Source organism: Vidua chalybeata, chromosome 5 (assembly GCF_026979565.1).
Source record: "Vidua chalybeata isolate OUT-0048 chromosome 5, bVidCha1 merged haplotype, whole genome shotgun sequence".
NCBI classification, from domain to species: Eukaryota; Metazoa; Chordata; class Aves; order Passeriformes; family Viduidae; genus Vidua; species Vidua chalybeata.
The window spans coordinates 57,861,098-57,880,470 of NC_071534.1; the positions used below are offsets into that span (position 1 = coordinate 57,861,098).

Genomic DNA, 19,373 nt, shown 5'->3' on the forward strand with positions numbered 1-19,373 from the left:
ATGGGACAAAAGGGTGGGAAGGAAGACTTAGTGCAACCCATATAATAAAGATAGAGATCGCCAAACACACCAGCACAGCAAACACCAACTGATAAAGAAGTATCTCATAAACTTCATGTATTTATAGCACACTGTGGCTACAATTGAAGAGAACATTTTAACTGAGAGCAAGAATATTGGAATTGCTGAATGCCTTTTTTTTTGGTTGCTTTAAATATTAAATAGATTGGGTTTGCTTATCGTATTGTTTAAGGTAAGAATAACTTCTAATTCTCAAAGACTCAAGTCTTTATGAAAAGCATTATGAATCTGATCTATTTGAAATGGAACTCTAAAATCCAACAGATATGAACTCTCCTTCAAAGACATTTCAATCTAAATGACTTTTATGACTTTTTTTATGCTCGAGTTGATCAATAAATGAGTGGTTTTGAGTTTTGGTTTGTGTTCTCTAGAAATGCTGTGTCAGAGACATCTTTTCTTTGTATGTTTGATGACACCAAACAAAACTAAGGTACTATTGCACAATTACTTTATTTCCAAGACAGGTTCCATTATTCTCTTTTTCTAACATCTGGCTCCTCCCATGGACTCTCCTGGACTCTTTTTCCCAGAGCTCATCCCAGCCTGGTGTTTACTGGGAGCCCAGCTCCAGGACCCAACTGGCTCCTCAGCCCTGCATCAGCAACCATCACAATCTCTTTCTCCCTTTTTAAATTACCTGTTTAAAACCAGATTGTTCAGACACATCAGACTTGCATTGAGTCAGTGCAGTATTTTTGAAAAGTCACTGTTACCCTCTCAGAGATGGCATCACATTAGGTTAAAGACACTAATTTAAAAAATACAAAGCAGGTGCAGCAGAATGAGCTATAATCAGAAATAAGCCATACAGAGACAGTGTAAGATGTTCTTCCAGATACTCCCCACCTAATAGAAAATTTCACCTGTGGGAAGTCCTTGAACACCTTTGCTCTGAATATTTCCTGAGTCCTTTTAGCTCCCATGATGCAAGTCTTGCTGTTCCCTCTCTTCTGCGAACACCTAACCCTTGGGCAGAGCCTCAGGACTTTGACACTTCACATCAAACCCATGGCACCAGTCCTGCTGATCAGAAAGCAGGAATGCTTTCCAAGGAGTGGACACCAAAGCATTTCTTGTCAAAAACGTGAAACTGAAGTGCAACCTCAGCTTTCATCTCACCTTCTCCACTACCATAGTTTGATGCATCAGCCCCAGCCTAGTCCTACAGCCCCCCCAGGGACACCCAAAAATGAATTTCTCATTGCTCATGTCCTGGACTTCACTCTCTTGACCGTGCTCTCCCTCTGAGTGGGTGCAGTGGCTGCAAGGGAGGCACGGGGGACTGGACTCCAGTCATCCATAAGAATCTAGTTCTCAAGTGACCACCATCTCCCCTGGCTCTCCAACTGCATAATCCAGGTCCTGGACCACACAGTACCTCACCATCCCCTGCTACACAGCTGGAAAGGGGCTGAACACAAGCCAGCTCTGTGTCAAGGCTGCTAAGGAGCCAACCATTGCCCTCATACTCCCTAAGAAAAATCTCGCTCCTCTGCTAGGCCATAGTGAGCTCTTGCTTGTTGATTATTTGTGGCATTGATGCTCTGTGCATAACTGTGTCTTACAAAAACCCTATCAACAACCTTTGGGAGTGATGCTGCTGAGGCACCCGATGCTGCGCTGCTGACACGGTCCTCTGGCTCACTGCTTGGTATAAAAGCCCCAGCAAGGGGTGGCAGCTCTTGTCACCTTCCTGTCATCAATCAAGTACACACCAAAGTGGATGGCACGAAAAACAAGAAACCTCACAGCAGCCTTTGACGCCAGCCTGACCTAGGAATGAAATACTTGTTTAAACTTGAAAATGCACAGCATCCACCCCAAGCTTTCCTGCTCCATCACAGAAACAAGTGTTGGGAAAGGACTCCCAGAGCACATGCAGGCAGGTCCTGACTGCTTTGTGAATGACTCATAAGGAACACTGTAAACTGGAAGTAAATGCAACATGTTTTATTTGAGGTTGGAATAAATTACAACTGTAAAGCATATTTTATTGCTTTATAAATTGTCTGTTCTTAAAAGGCATTAATATCAAACATAAACAAAACAAAGACACATTTGATTAACAGTTCAATTCTCCTAAGCTTCATGAACAGCTCAGTAGGGGGATTTCTTTACATGATTGGCTCAGAAATTTGACTTTGACATGCATTATCACCATTCATAAGTTTGAGCAGACTGCAGATGTGTTCATTTGCTTTAAGATACAATTTTCTCTAAAATATCCCATTTAATACCCAGTCCTTCATTCCCTAGTCAAATACAAATCCCACTGCTTTTGAAAAAATCCTTTGAAACATACATGGGATTTTCTGTCCCTGCAGAAGGAGGACTTCCAAGTCCAAACCAGGAATGAGTCTGACCCCAAAACTAAGTAAAAAACAAACTCCTCCCAGGTTAAAATAGTGAAATCCTACGCACAAAAATTGTGTCCTTTCATTCTGAAGATTCTTGCAAAAACACTCTGCATTATCTGAACACACTGATGTGGAGAACTCATATTTCTGTTGTACAGATACTACCTGCCTGAGGCAGGTATGAAATTTGCTCATCACCTGTGCTCTTCTAGGTGCAAACAGACCCAGGCAATCCAGTCTGCCCTGAGCCCGGGGGGGCGAGAGGGTGCTCACAGGGCTGGGTGTGCTCAGCTCTGGGCAGTACCCAGCCCTGAATGCTCAGACACTGTGACAGGGTCTGGCTAGCTCCAGATAGGTATGACGGGCAGAAAGGAGGCCAAAAAGTCACTTCCTCAGCCTCCTGGGGAGCCACAGCTCCTCAACACCAGAAAGGGAATGGACATTCATAAGCAGCTCTCATTGCACCATAAAAAAAAGCTTCTGCCAAGGTATCCTGTCCCACTCTGACCCTCTTGCACAGCCAGGGCCATGTGCTCCCCATGCCCTGGCTCCAGAACAGTGCCTCCATGAGCCACTCCTGAGCAGGGAACATGCACCTCTGCTAGGCTGGGCCCAAAGCAGCACAAAATGAGCTGGACTATGCCCTGTAAAACTCTCCAGAAACAGAAACCAAGACTCCAGTCTCAACTAGCCCTTGGAACAACACAGAAAGCTGGCAGAAAATACCTCCAGGGCAGCTTCTCTTCCTGCCACAAAACTAACTTGAAATATAACGAGCCTCTAGTAGAGAAATTCTTTCTAAAACCATCTAGGTATCACTCAGGAAGCTCCTGTTAAGAGAAATATTTCTTCTCATAGCAGTCTCTAATGTTCTTGCCATGCTTACAGGAACACAAATATCTGAGTGAGATGCCAGAGTATTTTACACTGTACAGCTGAACGGGAATGGTTGTCTATTAATGGATCCAAGAAATAAATGTTGAACTTCAAAGAAAATACTATTAGATTGATCTGGGTCTGATTGCAGTTTTCATCAAAATTTCAGTAACATATATAAATTTCATATGTTTTATGCAAAATCTCATTAAGAAAAACCAGCAAACAAACTTTCTTCTACTTAACACGGTTTCTTTAGAAGAGATTTGTTTTGTGCCATGAGGGATATCCAGTTTTGATCTCTGTAAGGCATACAACAGATTTCAGGTGCTGCCCATAATGGCTCCCAGCAAGTCAAAGGACAGGGGCAGAACTTTGGTGGGATATCTGGAGCTGTGCCAAACTGGGCCAATTCTTCAGCACCTTTCAGTATCCCACTCATTCAGGGAATGGATAACCCTGGTTTAGTTCCCAGCCACATGTTAAAGTGCTTAATGGAGAGGTGGGGAACAGCAATGCCCCTTCCTCCACCTCAGGTCCTGGCTTGGGAAAGGCTTGTGGAAAGGTGGCTTTGAGGCTGCCTTGTGCTAGCAGGATGCACTGCAGCTGGGACAAGGGTATGCACATGGTGTGCCCTCATTCATCTCATCTTAGAGAAACATCAATCAGAAGCCTGCAAGCTTTTACACTCATCAGTCATCTCGGTTATGTTCACTGAGAACAGGTTCTTGGCTGACTTCTTTTTTTTCCTTAGCAGTTACGAATTTTGCTTTGAAGATGAGAAAGGGGAAAGCTCACCTTCAGGGAGAGGGACAAGCACAGACATTTGCAAATTAAAATGCATACACGTCAGCCACCCCAGCAGTGACCTCCATCTGTGCTTTACGACACATCTTATTATCTTGAACCTTAATTTTTCAGCCCTTTCAAAGGTTCCTAGGAGCATTCCTTTCTATATCAGTGAGATGTCTCTGGGGGCTCTACAGAAAAAACTAATGAAAGGAACCTATTGTTGTCACCAGGGTAAATTACAGCGTAAATTCAAGCTACAGACATTGGAGGAGTAGACTTGCTCCATTTTCTGGTGCAAATGTCATACCAAGCAGCAAGCTGAGCACACTGAGAAGGAATATGGGCTAATGGTTAGTGCACTGGACTGGGATTTGGCAGATGGAGGTAATTCATCTTCCTCTTTTTCTTGAAGCAATCAGAAACAAGAAACAGGTTATATTAAGGTTAGGGTGCTCAAACATTTCCAGCTCAGCAAATACCCCTAAAATATTTCCCCTCTCCAAACAGCTCTTAGCAGTTTATGCACTGCCTCTCAGACTAAGAACAACAGACAGAAATCTTCTAAGGAATTACACACTTCTAGGGAAAAAACAAAAAAAAAACAAAAAAACCAACAAACTTCAGGATTGCTACATCTCAGCTAAGGCTCATTTGCCCATCTGCAAAGCTTCTTTCCCCTCCTGATCTTCACTCCTGAGCTGCCCCTTTGCCATGCACTTGCAGTCAGAGAGAACAGGACCTCCTCAATACATTCACATCTTTATTTCTAATTTTCCAGCTTTTGCATTCAGCAAGGCACTCAGGCCAGCACTGTCTCAAGCAGTTCTGTTAAAGCAGCTTCTGACTGATTGGGGACCTGAACTGAAAAGCTGATGGGACAATCAGTGAGTGCATCTGAAAGCAAAGCTGTTAACCAGTGCATTTGCTCACAGGGAGGACAATGTTCAGCCACTCCACCAAAATATGGCAGATATAATCATTAGTGGTTACCAAATGCTCTAACTTTTCACAGACCTTTTAAGTGCTGAGCATTTCATTTGGCAGGACAGCTATGCCTGAGAAATCAGCATATTGTTAGAAAGTGCCATTTCCTTCTCCTACAGTCCTTCCCACCACAAAGTGTCTCATGGAACAAACAAGTGTCTATACTGTGATTATGCCAATGGAGGAACTGGGTCAGACATGGATGCCAGCTGGATTGGACCCATAGAGAAGATGAATTATTTAGTCAAGCCAAAACTAAATCACTTGATGCCAGGCCCAGTGCTCCACCCATATTACCAGAGGTTACCGAGTAAGGGACATAAATAATCCCCCAAAGGAACTGATGTATCATGAAGGGCAAAGAGCCTCTGAAGCTATGTGTAATGGCATAAAGCACAAGTATATTACATGTTTAGCTCTGTCCCTGTTTCTCTGTCATGAGGGCAGTGGGTTGCTCAGACAGTTGTCTTTTGGTCAGCCTATTACATTATTTCCCATAGAAATGCAGGTAAAGGTATGTATATTATTCAGTAGTAGAAAAGAAGTCTTGTTTTACATGGGCTGAGAGAATGTTTCTTATACCCAAATGAGATTTTTGCATATATCTGCATACTCACCCAGATACTGCCCCTGCTGTGCTCCATGCCTGAGTGTCATGCCCGGTTGCTCTGCGTAGCAGGCATGTCATACGCACACAGTGACCTGGTACAAGAGCACATTCTGCAGGCCAAGTCTCAGGCAAAAATTCACCTATAAAACCTAAGTGTGTTGGTCGTTTCTTGCAGTGAATTGGGCTTTCACTAGGAATTAACATAAGCTTTAATGACTAATCTTATACTCTGCGCACTTGCTTATTTTCTTTTCACAGTTCAACCGTTTTCCTCCCTAATACTAAAACACTGAAGTCTTACATAGCGTTCAGAGCATTATTTTCTGCTGGCTGTGTTTTGCTATGCTCTAAGCCTCTGTCACAATGCATGCAAAGGATAATGGCTGAATTTGTAATGCTTTTAACTAAAAAAATACTTTTAAAAACATAAATTATTTATTCTTCTTTGTCCATTGTTTTAAGCACTGAATCTTCTCCCAGGATTTTACACAGTTCATTCAGTCTCTGCTGCATTTCAGGAATTCCTGCAAGCTGGGATTCCAGTCTCTGTTTTTCCTCACTCAGTGACAAACGGATAGCAGTGTCCAACTGCTCGAAACGCCAGCCACCTTGTCCGTCAAACTGCAGCAAGTGAGTGTGGTACTTCCTGCAGCAGAAATTAAAACATTAGTAATGGCTCAGGGAACAGATGGTTCCTTCTTGCATGCAAATTTGGATGTATGTGTCTCTTTTCAAAGGTGCCCCTCAGGAATTTAAGCTGTCTAGTTCTGGATCACTGGGTAACACTTTTGTTTCAATGACTCGTCATCCCAGGACACTCTTTCATAAGGGATTTGGGTATTTCAAAGCCTGTCACCAGGACTGCCCCAGGCCAATAGTGAAATTCAGCGGGGGCCAGCTGGAAGCAGCAGCACTGGTGTGGGCTCCCAGCCAGGGCAGTCATTGCCTCTGCAGCCCACATGGCCAGGCTCTGAGCCCCTCACCTGCAGGGATGCTGGGAGGAGTGGGCAGTAGGGCCATGGAAGGTCCACTCACCACCTGTTGTCCCTGGCCAAGGTCCCCTCTTAATGCCTCCTTCTTAGAAACAGTGTGGCTACAGTTCCCTTCACTACAACTTTATCAGATGCCTTTTTCCCCAGGAGCTAGAACAGCAGCATCAGACAAGGTTCATTTCTCCCTCAGGAATTCTAGTCCCATTTTTTTTTATTTACCTCCCTTTCTGACAGATGTCTTATCTCCTTAGTAGCAAATACAGTGAGGCAGGCATGATGCACCTGATCCTACTGATAAAACTCAAGTTTGTTCAAATTACACCTCAGTTTGTTCCCCTGTGTCTTATAAGGTTGGCTAAAGGTAACTGTATTCCTAAAATATCGTTCAATTTGCAAGGGGACAAAATAAAAAAGTCTGTATAGGAGTAACAGATCTTTCAGTGAGTATCAGGGTGTGTGCATTGAAAATATTCAAAGGTGTACATGTGGAGTTTGTCAAGACCTGACAAAACATTTTTCAGGAGGTGCCAGAGGAAGAGCACAGAGTTCCCTCAGAGCTGCTGGTATGACTGCATAATTTATCACTATAAATTATAGAAGGTAAAATGCATCACAAAACACTGATTGTAAATCTCATCCAGGGAATGTGAGAGTTTTAATAAACTCAATGGCTTATGACATGGGACTGAAAAAAATAATATTCACCACTTTTTGCATATTATCCTTTATGATACAAAATGCTTAACCCATCCTTCTATTTTCCCCCCACCAAACTCCCAAAAAATCAAGAAGCTGAATGCTGCAGATAGAGAGCACAACTGTTAAAAAAATAGACATAGTATTCCTATGGAAGAGGTATAATTTAACCACTTGCCATGTTTCCCATCTTCTCCCTGCACTGGTAAACTCCCCTGGACACCTCACGTATGTTGTCACCTTTACAGAATAATCTGGTGATACCTGTTGTGGCTGTGGCATAGGTTCATTAACTACCTCTTAGACATCTGCATATTAATAACTGAAACACATTTAAAAAATAAGAGGGATGAATAAATACCTTTCAAAGATTGAAAAAAATCCATGCTAAATTAATTTACATCACTACTGTTGTAGACATCTTAGAAACTGCAGTAGATATTGACTAAACAACTGCCCCAGTACAAAGAATAAAGGCCAATCCACTGCTCGTCAGAGAGCTAAAAGCAAGGACCATGATAAAGCCCTGAATATACTTACCAAAGAGAAGGTCTGTGTGTTATGGAAAGCAGGGATATCCCAGCAGCTTTTGCAGCTTGGAATATCTTTCCTTCGACATCAATGCTTACAGCACTCGTACATTCATCCAGCAATGCATATTTCGGCCTTTTAAAAACAGATAAAGAACATTACTCTTCTAGGTTTTGGACAGTACTCCCATGTACAAGGTTTAATTGAAAGAACAACAGGAAGTAGAGAGCTATTTTTGCCAGACAGCTGTCTCTTATTTACAGCTGGAAGCTGGCTAGAAACAACATGAAGTTTCCATGCATTATTCAGGTGAAAAGACAACTTCCAGGAAAAATGAGGTTTATTTCCTGTCCCATTTGAGTACACAGTGATCTAATGTCTATGTCCTAGTCTGACCTAGTATTATTTTGTACTCGTCAAGTTATGCAGTAGCTAAAGCCAACTTGAAGCTTCCTATCCACTGCTATGTAAGGACTGGGCTGCCTTTATGTGCTTGCAGTCTCCAAAATCAAAAAAGGCTAAGGAGCTTTCAAACTCCAAGAGCTTCTTGCAACAGTCCATCACACTTTGGCAACATTTGTAAGAGGGAAGATTCTTTTGCCTGAGATGTTGAAGAAAGAAATATCTGAAAAAGGTAATGCTATGTTGCCAAAAGCAAAGCTTAAGAAGCTTTATCCGAACCAAAAACAGAGCTTGAATGAATAAACAACAAGATTTATGCAGGTCCTATGCTAGACAGTGTTGCATATTGCAAGCAGATTATAGTCTACTACTGCTCAAACTGTAACAGAAAATCTGCAAAGCTCTTTCTCATTTTCAAATGCTTCTTAAGGAACGAACCATAACACTTACTTGTGGTAAAACATCCGGGCCATGCCCATCCTTTGTTTTTCTCCTCCTGATAAGACATCTTTCCAATCCATGATAGCATCCCATCCTTAAAAAAAAAAATGCAAACAAAATGAGTCAGGACAATATAAGTTTATGAAGGAAATGCAGCTTCACTTGCAACACCTCTGCAATCTGTAACTAAAATCATAAAGAGTATTTCAACTGCAGAAGAGACAGCTCAGGCTACTGAATCACATCTTCTGAAATACCCCAATGCCTATCCACTGGCAATCAACTGGGAAAATGTCCCTTATATCATGACAATTTTAAAGTGGAATTTAGACTTTTTGGTCATATAGATATTGTCAAAAAACTTTACTTACCATCTCTTTGAAAAAACCTCTTTGACCTGTATATAATTAGTAATTTTATTCTGTCGTATTTGTTTCATGGAACAATTCTCTATTTTTTCTTGAAAGGTATGAGTGGAAATTTAAAAGCAAAGTAAAATAAATAATGTATAATAAATAAAGAGCAGTGTCAGGCAAAGAAAATTGTCAGCAAATCCAACGGAAACACAACTGCAGACAAAGGGATGTATCTGTGAGCACAAACAGGCAGCAAAACTGCAATCAGACAGGAGAATCTTCTCTAAAAATTTCCTACTACCTTGTATTTAAAAATAACCCACAACTATGCTATAACATGGGGTATCCTTATTTAATATTCTGCATAGTCTCTAACGGATTTATTTCTTTATTACTTTCAGGTACATGCAACAGGAGCATGAGGCATTTCATCTGTGATCTTACAGCAGACTGGTGTTCTGTGAGTACTTGAACATGATTAATTCCTCCTACTGAAAAAAATAAAGTAACAAATTACCTTACTGAAAATAAGTTTTTAGTCAAACAATCCAGATGGCTAGAGTAGCAAAATAGATGAGCTTTCAAAAAGAACAGTGTGGATGTAGCAAAAAATCTGATAAGACATTTTTCTCAACAGATCATTTATTCATGAGACAAGCAGCTGAAGCAAGGCTGAGAGGAAGAGAACATTTTTTCAAATCAGCCCCAGAACTACAGTAACTAAAAAGTTAGTAACACAGTCAAAAACCCTTTTCTGCCATTGCCAAACTTAAAATAAATATTTGCCAGAAAAGACTATAAATAAGATAAAGCAAGGAGGGTGGGCTGTGTTATTTCTGGTACATGAAAAAATATGAGACAATGGGGACTGTGGAGGTGCAGGAGGCTTGGTACTGCTCTGCCTGTGCTTGGTGCTACACCAGGGCTTGGCAGGACTGAACAAATATCAGTGAAACATCTAATGGGGGGCTGTAAGACCAAAACCAGTAATTGATAATGACAGAGACTAAATGTCAAGATTTTGCTCAACATAAAATTAGAAAATATAATGTAATGATTTTTAATCAATATTTATAAAGTTAGATTTTAAAAACAGGCATATGCAAGAAAGACATCAGCTTTAGTGATCCTATAGTTGTTCCCTATTTTCCTTCCATTCTTGTTTAAGGATGCTGGTGGGTACCCTCCCAAGAGCACAAAGAGTGCTTTCTATCACCAGGCTCCCAACAAAGATAGAGTTGTGTAGTGATTAACTGAATCAACATGTGGATATACTCTGGTAAAGGGAACAGATACACACATAGGCTGCTATTGCTGAGCCGTCCAAGTGCTGGGACCTCACAGAGAGCTGGAGTGCTCTTCCAACAACACCTTGAGCTTCCAAAAAGCACTGTAAAATACCTGGAGCACTCCCTTTTGGCAAAGGGTTCTAGCAAGGGATGGGAATGGTTCTTCACAAAAGCCATAGAAACAACTATGCTTCTGAAGACAACATTCAAGGTGCTGCTTATGTTCTGTTACTTTTAAGCTGAGAATACAGATGAGCTTCAGGACCTGGATCTGACCTAGGGTGTGGGTGGGTGTTGCATGTGTGCACATGTGCGTGGTGCGTGGAGGAGCAGTGCCTGTGCTCATACCGTTTCTTCCTGATCAGCTGGTTTATAAAGGGTTATTAAAAGACAAAAAGGGAATGAAGTTCAAAAAGAAGCATCCTCTTGTCAGCAAAATAATTCTATTTACTCTAAAGGTGTAAGATTTAACCTTCGTTTACCAGGATACAATGGTCCTTGTACCACAACCACAATCTCTGTGGTTACTTCAACTTACATTCTAACTGAGTACGATATGTGCATCTTGTCTCTTCCTGCCTAGCACCCTCCCTGAACTCTCCTGTTTTCCACTTGGAGTGCCTCAAACAACAGATAAGGAAGTGTGCAATTTTATATTATCCCTTTAAAAACCTCTTTTCTAATGTCTAAATAATTTTGTCTGAACACTTAGGCATTGTAACTCACACTAAACTGACTCCCCCCTGTCTGTGAACAATAGTGCACCTACTTGTCTCCTATTTCTTCCTGCTGATATGACACAGGTCAGTGAAGGTACTTAAGTGCTCTGGAAATATCAGCCAAGTCAGTGGCTTAGGTCACCCATAACTACATCCACTTCAGAAATGAAGAAATGAAATGGCTCGCCCATGAACGCAGCACAAATCTCTCAGTAAGTGCAAGCACAATCCTTGCTTTCAGAGTCCAAATTCCTTGCCCACCTTCTTGTTATGGCTTTTGCAGCCAGTAAGACAAAGAGCATGTTTAATGTGCTGGGGCACAGTAACAGCAGTAGAAATATATACAGCTGCCAGCAAAAACTAATGATAGCTTCAGGATAGCAGCATTTCATTTTCTTGCACAGCTTCTTTTATAATTCCTTTAATCTCAGTTTTCTAAAGGAAAATGCAAACTGTATTTGGCAAAACCCAAATGGGTTACTCCTGGGATCCATAGCCCTCTGCATCCTTCATCCTTGTGAATCCTTGCATTTTCATGAGCGTTCAGCTGCCATGAAAAGATAAGCTTGAAAGTTCCTTTTTCAGATCTACATTCCAATACACCTTATCAGACATGGACTGAAGGACAGAAGAAAGGCTAATACAGCAGATCACAGCCAGAGAGTCCACCCCTGCCGAGCTTTTGGGCATGGAAGCCTCTTTCACAGTGTATGTAAAGAGAGCCCAGTGCCGCGCAGGATGAATATGCAAGGACAACACGGAGCTGAGCAAGGAACAAAGAGACCATGGACTGCATGAGCCCCAGCTCAGCATGACACCACAGGGATTTGTGTCTCTGGATTTCAAAGCCACTGGAAAAGCTGGCAGAGCTCTCCAGAGTTCCTGCTGGTACCAGTAATAACAGCAAATTCAGGGCTAAAGCAATCAGGTGAAATAATCTCAGGGAGAGGAAACGGGCTTGTCCGTCTGTTTATACATGGCCTAGCACAAAGGCTCCCTGGACAACACCCAAAGATATGACAAATGCACAAAATAATGAGGAATAATTATAATCTGGGGTGCTGAGAAACTGTAAACAGGTTGAACTTGCTCAGTAATGTCGTCAGCCCCAACTGGACAGGCCCAGTCACGCGTGCACGGCGCAGCTCCATGGCCTCATGGCTCCTCTCATGTGACAGGCTGTCAGCAGCCTAGGGCTGCATCTCCACTGACACTTGTTAAATATACACAGATTTTCAAAGCAGGTCAGAAGGAACTACTTTATATGCATGTACTGCATATCTCCATGCTTTTAGCTCCCATTTCTGGACATGCTTTTTCACCACATACGGTGAATACAATCTTCATTTTGTATAAAATTATGGCTCTGGTAGAGCTAACAACTTTACAGATGTTGATGGGGGCACCTTACAGATAATAAAAAGGTAAGTAATGGAACAGCATTCGTCTAATATCCAGGTGGTGAGAAAAACATTAGTATGGGCCTCAGTGGAAAGGGAGCTCTGCCTCCAGCAGCAAGGGGGGCTACTGCCAACAGCCACTGCACTGGGTTCTTCCAGGGCTTGGGCTCAGGAACAGTGGTGCTGGGGAGGGGGATTGTTGTTTTGGTGGATTTGATGTATTCTGTTGTTACTGACTGAAAAATGTTTCATGAGGGTAACAGAGAAGCCAAATGTCAAACTGGGCTGTTTATTTTACTAACTTCTAACTGGGTCAAACCTTAATGCCAGAAAAAGAGAGGAATTTCTGTCATTGGCAGCAACAGAAACAACATCAGACATAATACTCGGAATGTGGTGATCCTTGTACTGTTGCAATATGGAAGTAACTCAGCTAAAAACAGTAACGTCATTCCAGAACAAATAATTTAAGTCAAAGTTGTGCACCTCTGGCTTCATCTGGCTTTTTCATAACTGCCCACAAGGAGCACAACACAAAACTTTAAAGTATCAGATTATACACACATGACATTCATGATCAGTTAAAGCACAAGAGGTTTATATGAGATTTTTCATTATTTCAGCAAGAAGAAAGTTCAATTTTTAATAAAAATATTTTAGTTTAAAATATTATTTTAAACAAAAGAATAAAATAAAAATTGGAATTAAAAAATACTAATCTATGTATAAATGAAAAATTTCAACTGTTCACTTTCAGCAAGTGCAGGTTCAAAAAACCCCAGAACATGAGTCTTTATCCCAGACCAGGGCAGCTTTAGAAAATATCTAAGCATATGAAATCCATGTAATGTGTCAAGTCATATGTCACAGATTTCCTCTCTGCTCCTACTTTGGCACTTGTCTCCTGTAAATGCCCAAGAAGAGAAGGGAACAAGTAAGTATATTATGGTCCTAAAAACCTCCTGGTATGTGGTAATCTCTCTCCCTGTTTTCCAGCTTTGCCCACTTCTGTCGCTTTAGATCACAAAGCACCTAAGACACATTTTTTCCCAACATTTGTTTGTGCAAACCTCTGCACAGTGTGCCCTTATCCTGAGCTTCAATACAGCACCAGTGAACATTCACAGTGTCCTATAGCCTTTACAATAGATTGTGTGTGTTGTGCATGTGCAGTCAGACAGGCAGAAGAGCAAGAACAGGGTCAGCAATAAGTACTTTCTTTGGCATGGAAAGCAGCATGAGACTGATCCAAACCTGGGGTTTCAGTGACTGTAGCCAAGGCATCTTGGACATGGGGCACAGTGACTGCCCCATCAGCAGTTACACACTCCAACTTCAGGGTCAGAAACCACAACCATGTGCACTCAGAGACTGCTGGGATGGTGGCTTTGGCCACCAAGGGTCACGTGTTGTGCAGGAATATTAACAGGAATAGTCGTAGTGCCAGTGTAGAAAGGAGAGACCTTCTCTGCAATTGTTCCAGTCACTGAGCTTAGCTCTGCCTACTTTTTCTTGTGTTATAGGATCAGATTTAAATAATAACATGAATCAGAATAGTGGCAGATTCTTATTTTCTATTGCAACAGTCATTATTACATTCTTAATAAAGAAGCATTGACCCATGGTGGAGAAGTATCTTTAGGTATACAATTGCTGTTGTAAATGATTACTGCTTCCCACTCTAAAATGTGCAGAAAAGACTCTGAAGTATCTACACATACTTTAGAAAAAAAGACAGCTTCTGCCTCTTTACAGAACAACAGGCTGCCATCCAGGAATGGTAATTTAGACATTGTCTTGGGATTTCCACAGTGGTTGAAGCACTACTCTGCGTTGTCAGAACAATCCTGAGACTCACCAAGCACACACAAGACAAAGTACATGATCAAAACCAGCACTGACAGCTGGCAGAGAAAGGCAGGGTACATTCAGCACACCCCCTTAAAGGGGCCTGAAGATCCTTTTTCTTCTCTCTAAATGTTACCAACTTTGTCCTATGTCTGTTTTAAAAGCATAATGATGTGGAGGAAATTGAAACTAGAGATTAGTGTCTGACAGGAACAAAAGGATAAAAAATATTGCTGTGCTTGGGGGGGGGAAAAAGCCATGAAATGCTCCAGTTCCTTAGACACAAAAGAAGCCTTTAGCATCTTGACATTTATATAGTATATATATACACACTGTCCCCAACTCTGAGAACAAACAATGCTGAAACACATGGCAACTGAAACAGCAAGCAGTAGATGGCAATATTCTACTGCCAGCCAGTGTTGCTTGGTTATTTTTAACTTGCTCACTCTGGTGGGGTGGCCTCAGACACTCCTTTTCATGGCATATAGTTCTGCTGATCCCACAACTAGGGAGGTGAAAGCAGATCTGACTCTCTCTTCATTCACATGCTTTCAAGTTGATGTAGTCAGTGACATTACAATGTTTTAAGACAGTTTTTATGAAAATCAAGGAAGGTAACTGATCCCACAACACCAGGAAAAGACTGGCCATCACAAGATAGTGAGGATCTTCTGCTTGGGCATGGATTTACTGGGGAGGAGCACACAGCTTTTCTTCTGCTGTTAGCATCAGGAGCAACAACCATGTGTCTGTGCAGCTCCCACAACCGCGAAGGTCTGAATCCAGTTTTGCTGGTTCAGTTAGTAAAGATCAGTCACACTAAGACACACATGCAAGGAATGGATTTTGTCAAGTTTTTAACAAAAATATGCAATTTACCTCCCTCTCTTTGAACTATGTGGTAGAGATGAACCATATGCAGAATAGACTCCAGATCTTGATCTTGGTAGCCTTTCTCATGCATGTCTTCCACTGAGTCTGGATAGATGACTTGATCTCGTAGTGTTCCAATGGACATGTAGGGCCTGAGGGACAATACAAATAAACTGGTAATCTGAGGATGGCTTCAGGTGAGCACATCTTGCTGATGCTCTAAGAACAGAGTATAAGGCTTTAAACACTATGTTGCTAAAACTGAATTTAACCTGTGAATGCATTGTGAGTAAACATTTTTCTAAACTTACCTTAGGGACAATGTATTGTTTCCATAACAGCTGATTACATGGTAACAACAAGGGCAGGTAGCATGGAAACACAATGACAGATTAGACAGAATAAATATCCACTTCATAACCCATTTTGAATGCTTTCCCTTGAAATCAGCAGAGCTATCCTGTATTCAAGGTTTGGTACTCTTAAGAGATTTAGAAATTGATTTAAACGCACACATGTTAAAATCAAGTTGTAACAAAAACATCGCAGCTCAAACTGGTAAAGAATTCCATGGTGCAGCAGGAGACACACAAGTCAGACATGAGAGCACTGAAAACCTCCACACTGAAACCCTTCTTTCTCTATTATTCTGGAGTGCAGAATTTGGATTGGGCATAACTTAGCTGGCTCTAGAAGCCAGTGTACCACCTCTGAATTGCAAAATAGCACACATTAAAGGGGCTGGTCACCTTAAACCTCCCAGCACCAGCCTCCCTTTGCCAAGTACAAGGCTGTCTGTATGTGAAGCAGCTTCTTAATCACCATATTTCCAGACCAGGTAATACCATCTATCTTACTCAAACAAGCTGTCTCCAATTTGAAGCCAGAGTCCCCAGTCATGGCTGGGGAATGGCTACGGCCAATTGCCACAGTGTCGTGAGCTGTGCCCAGCCTCTGGTACAGCCCAGGACCCAAAAATCCTCCTAGTCTCAAAACAAAGAAAACTGAAAGAATAGTTTCACAGCTCTCTAAAAGATATCAGGCCATTCAGATTAAGACAGCAAAAGCAATCTAAGACACATCTACTTAACCATTTCCTTTGCTGGTCTAATGATTTATTGTGAAGGATAAATATTCATCCTGTCTCATAGACACTGCTGATAGCTCTTGGAAACTGGAAACACCTCAGGAACAGTCTGTGGGATTTTGAGTTTGGAAGGGAAAGTCAGAGCCAAAGAACAGTCAGGCTCTAGATTCTGTCCTGCTTTCTGTGCCAAGTGCCCCACAACTCCCTCTGGGTTCATCTGCTAAAGCAATACTAGTCTTATTAAAGCTGTAGTGCCAGGGGATGATGATAAAGAGGAGCAGTCAAAACTGGGCCAGCAATGAGGAGACTTCCAGGCAGCTTGCTCTTGCCAGCAAGAACTGCTTCCAACAACTTCACAGTGTGTTTAAAAGCAGTTTTCTTCCCTAAAACGCTCTGGACCCACATGGCAGGAAGGTCTCAGCCATGCAGAGGCTTTGCCTGGCAGAGATGTGTAATACCTCAGCAGATTTCTTCCCTTCCCTTGGAGGTGTCTGCAGAAGGGTGGATCTATCCATTGTTATTCTGAGAGTCCCTAAAATACACCACAGAGTAATGTGAAGGAACTCACAGTGCAACAAATGAAGAATTACAGAACTAAAACTGCCATATAAACTAAAATTCACATGCAAGCTGGCTTCAGCTGCATTGGCTTTAGTGCTGCAAACATCCATGGTGAACTGTCTGTACCCGCCTGTGGTTAAACTACTTTCACCACCAAATGGGTGAGGATGGGAAGGGCAGGGGTTCTGAACTCTTTGCAAATATTTGGTCATCTCTGTGTTGTGGCAAGCACCCAGATGGAGCAAAACCAGAACCACAAGTCAAATACAAGCACTGCTTGCTCCTCTTTGCTCATTGTTCTACTCTCTGCTTATTGTGACAATAGTACTGCTCTGGGCTGCTGCATGAACACTAGCACCAACTGCAGTGAACCACCTACATTAATTGTGATATTGCAAAATCTCAACTCTAAACATTAAGTAACTTCATGAAGTAATGAGCTATTACATATCCACAATGCTCTCCATCTAAAATCCCAAAGGGCTTGACTTCTTGCACGTGTAGAAATCATTTCACTTGCTCCAGACTGCTGCCACCTCGGGGACAGAAGAGCAACTCCACCTGGGCTCAGAAAGGTTTAAATCAGCGAGTAAGGCTGTGTAATTTAGATGAAGCTGCAGGTAAGAGCAAGGGGGACAGAATACCTATCATATAATTTGCCTGGGGTTTAATACCTTACTCTTGTGAAGTATGATCCTGTAATGACTAGCAGCTCTGAGATTTAACCTATGGCAAAACAGGGAAAGCGATGCTCAAATGCACTATGCCAGGACACTTGGTGCCACGCTGTTTACTGAGTCACCAGCACTGCTTCCTGGCAAAACTGCATTTTCCTTCTGGCTTCACAGCTAAACACACTGGTACTACCAAGCACACCTCTCTCCACCTAGTTTGTAAACATTACAGAAAAGCCCAGCTTGCAGTGGAGCAACAAATCCCATCAATTACTAACTAGCAGAAAATAAGAATGGCTTACAAGGAAACTACTGTTAAGAGGCAGGATTCATGTGTCCAGAGAGTTACTGGAAAGAGCCTAATTATATGCTATACCAGTATATAATAGTATATACCTATATATAAAGTATATACTGTCAGAGTCCTCAACTGGAAGGAGGGAGACTTTAGTACCAGTCTTTTTTTTCCCAATGTTCTCTAAGATAAAATCCAGTAACTATCCTAACCCTTCAGTAGCATTATAAAAACATTTAAAGGAGGTTCTAATCTTATTTAAGTGCCTGCTCTCAGGAGAGATGCATGGGTTTAACATTTAGCCCTCCCGTTTGCCACCTAAGCTGCAGGAAGTGGCAGAAGATGAGACATACATTCATACATAGAGATTCCTATAGGTTAACTCTAGGTGGCTCCCTTTACCTACTACATAGATATTATGGACCATTTTCCAAAAGCTCGACCATCTAGGGGATCCCCCCATATTTGAATTTTCTATCATCTTGCTTATCAAGATCATAATTTTACAAGCTGCTATACTTTGTCTGGAATCACCTCAGCAAAATTGCAGTTATTGCAGTGCTCCTGGTTTAGATTAATAGTAAAAATTCCAGTTTTCACCAGCAGCAAATATTGATCAACAGTGATCAACAAGAAACAAAAGCCTCCACTAATTAAAGTAACTGAATTCTTAATTCTTCAATGACATTAATAAAAGTAATAAAAAAAAAGGCATCACCACTACAAATTTGAGAAAATAAAAGGTCTTGAATGAACATGAATTAAGTTCTTTTTAAGTAGTGTTGCTCTTGAACAGAAGGTGCTATCACCCGTGAGTTAAAAAATAATAAATAATACTTATAAAAATTTAAAAACCACAACAGGCTGTTTGTTTATCACACTGTGTCTACTTCAAGGGATTTTAGGGCCAGCTAAAGTTTCAGTAACTGTTCTAAATACATAAATAATTTATCTGTATTTAAACTACCCTACCCTGAACTTTGCTCTCCCCTCATACAGAACTGGCCACAAACATCCTCTAAATATTTCAGATAGATCAGTTACCTATTGGAAAATCCTACGAGAGTGTTAAAGACCATAATGACAAGGAACATAGTTAACAGGAAATGAAATGCACAGTATGAAAGGCTGAATTCTCAATGTATATAATTAGAATCTGGTATCAAAGGCTGAAAAAAATCACATTAATCACTCTGTGGATTTTTTTTTCCTTGCAACAAAGCTGCGCACATTTCTACAAGAAAACAATCTAAGAGAAAAGTGCTATTCATACTCAGGTATCATCTCATGATTTTTTACTATTACCTAGATCATAGACAGAATATTACAAGAACTGGTCAGACAGTAAAAAATGTTTAAGGTAAGCAATTCACATAATTATTCAGCTCAGTCTGTTTGTATCTTGTGATAGGCAGAGAAAACACAAAAACACATGTAAAATTAAAATCAAACCATAACAATTTAAAATTTTAGCAGCTAATGCATTCTGAAATAATTATACCG

General features: G+C 41.3%; 1 protein-coding gene across 2 annotated transcripts in view; it reads right to left on the reverse strand.

Annotated features, from left to right (window-relative positions):
• Positions 1-2,019: 2,019 nt before the first annotated feature.
• ABCD2 (ATP binding cassette subfamily D member 2) overlaps positions 2,020-19,373 on the reverse strand; it is a 38,923-nt gene continuing 21,569 nt past the window's right edge. The window contains exons 7-10 of one of the 2 annotated variants that reach the window (XM_053943440.1): positions 15,260-15,405; positions 8,775-8,859; positions 7,932-8,057; positions 2,020-6,349 (exon numbers count right to left, since the gene is read on the reverse strand). In XM_053943440.1, coding sequence (XP_053799415.1) covers positions 6,139-6,349; positions 7,932-8,057; positions 8,775-8,859; positions 15,260-15,405 — 568 coding nt within the window. In that variant the 3' untranslated portion in view covers positions 2,020-6,138. The other variant, XM_053943441.1, reaches the window with a different exon arrangement.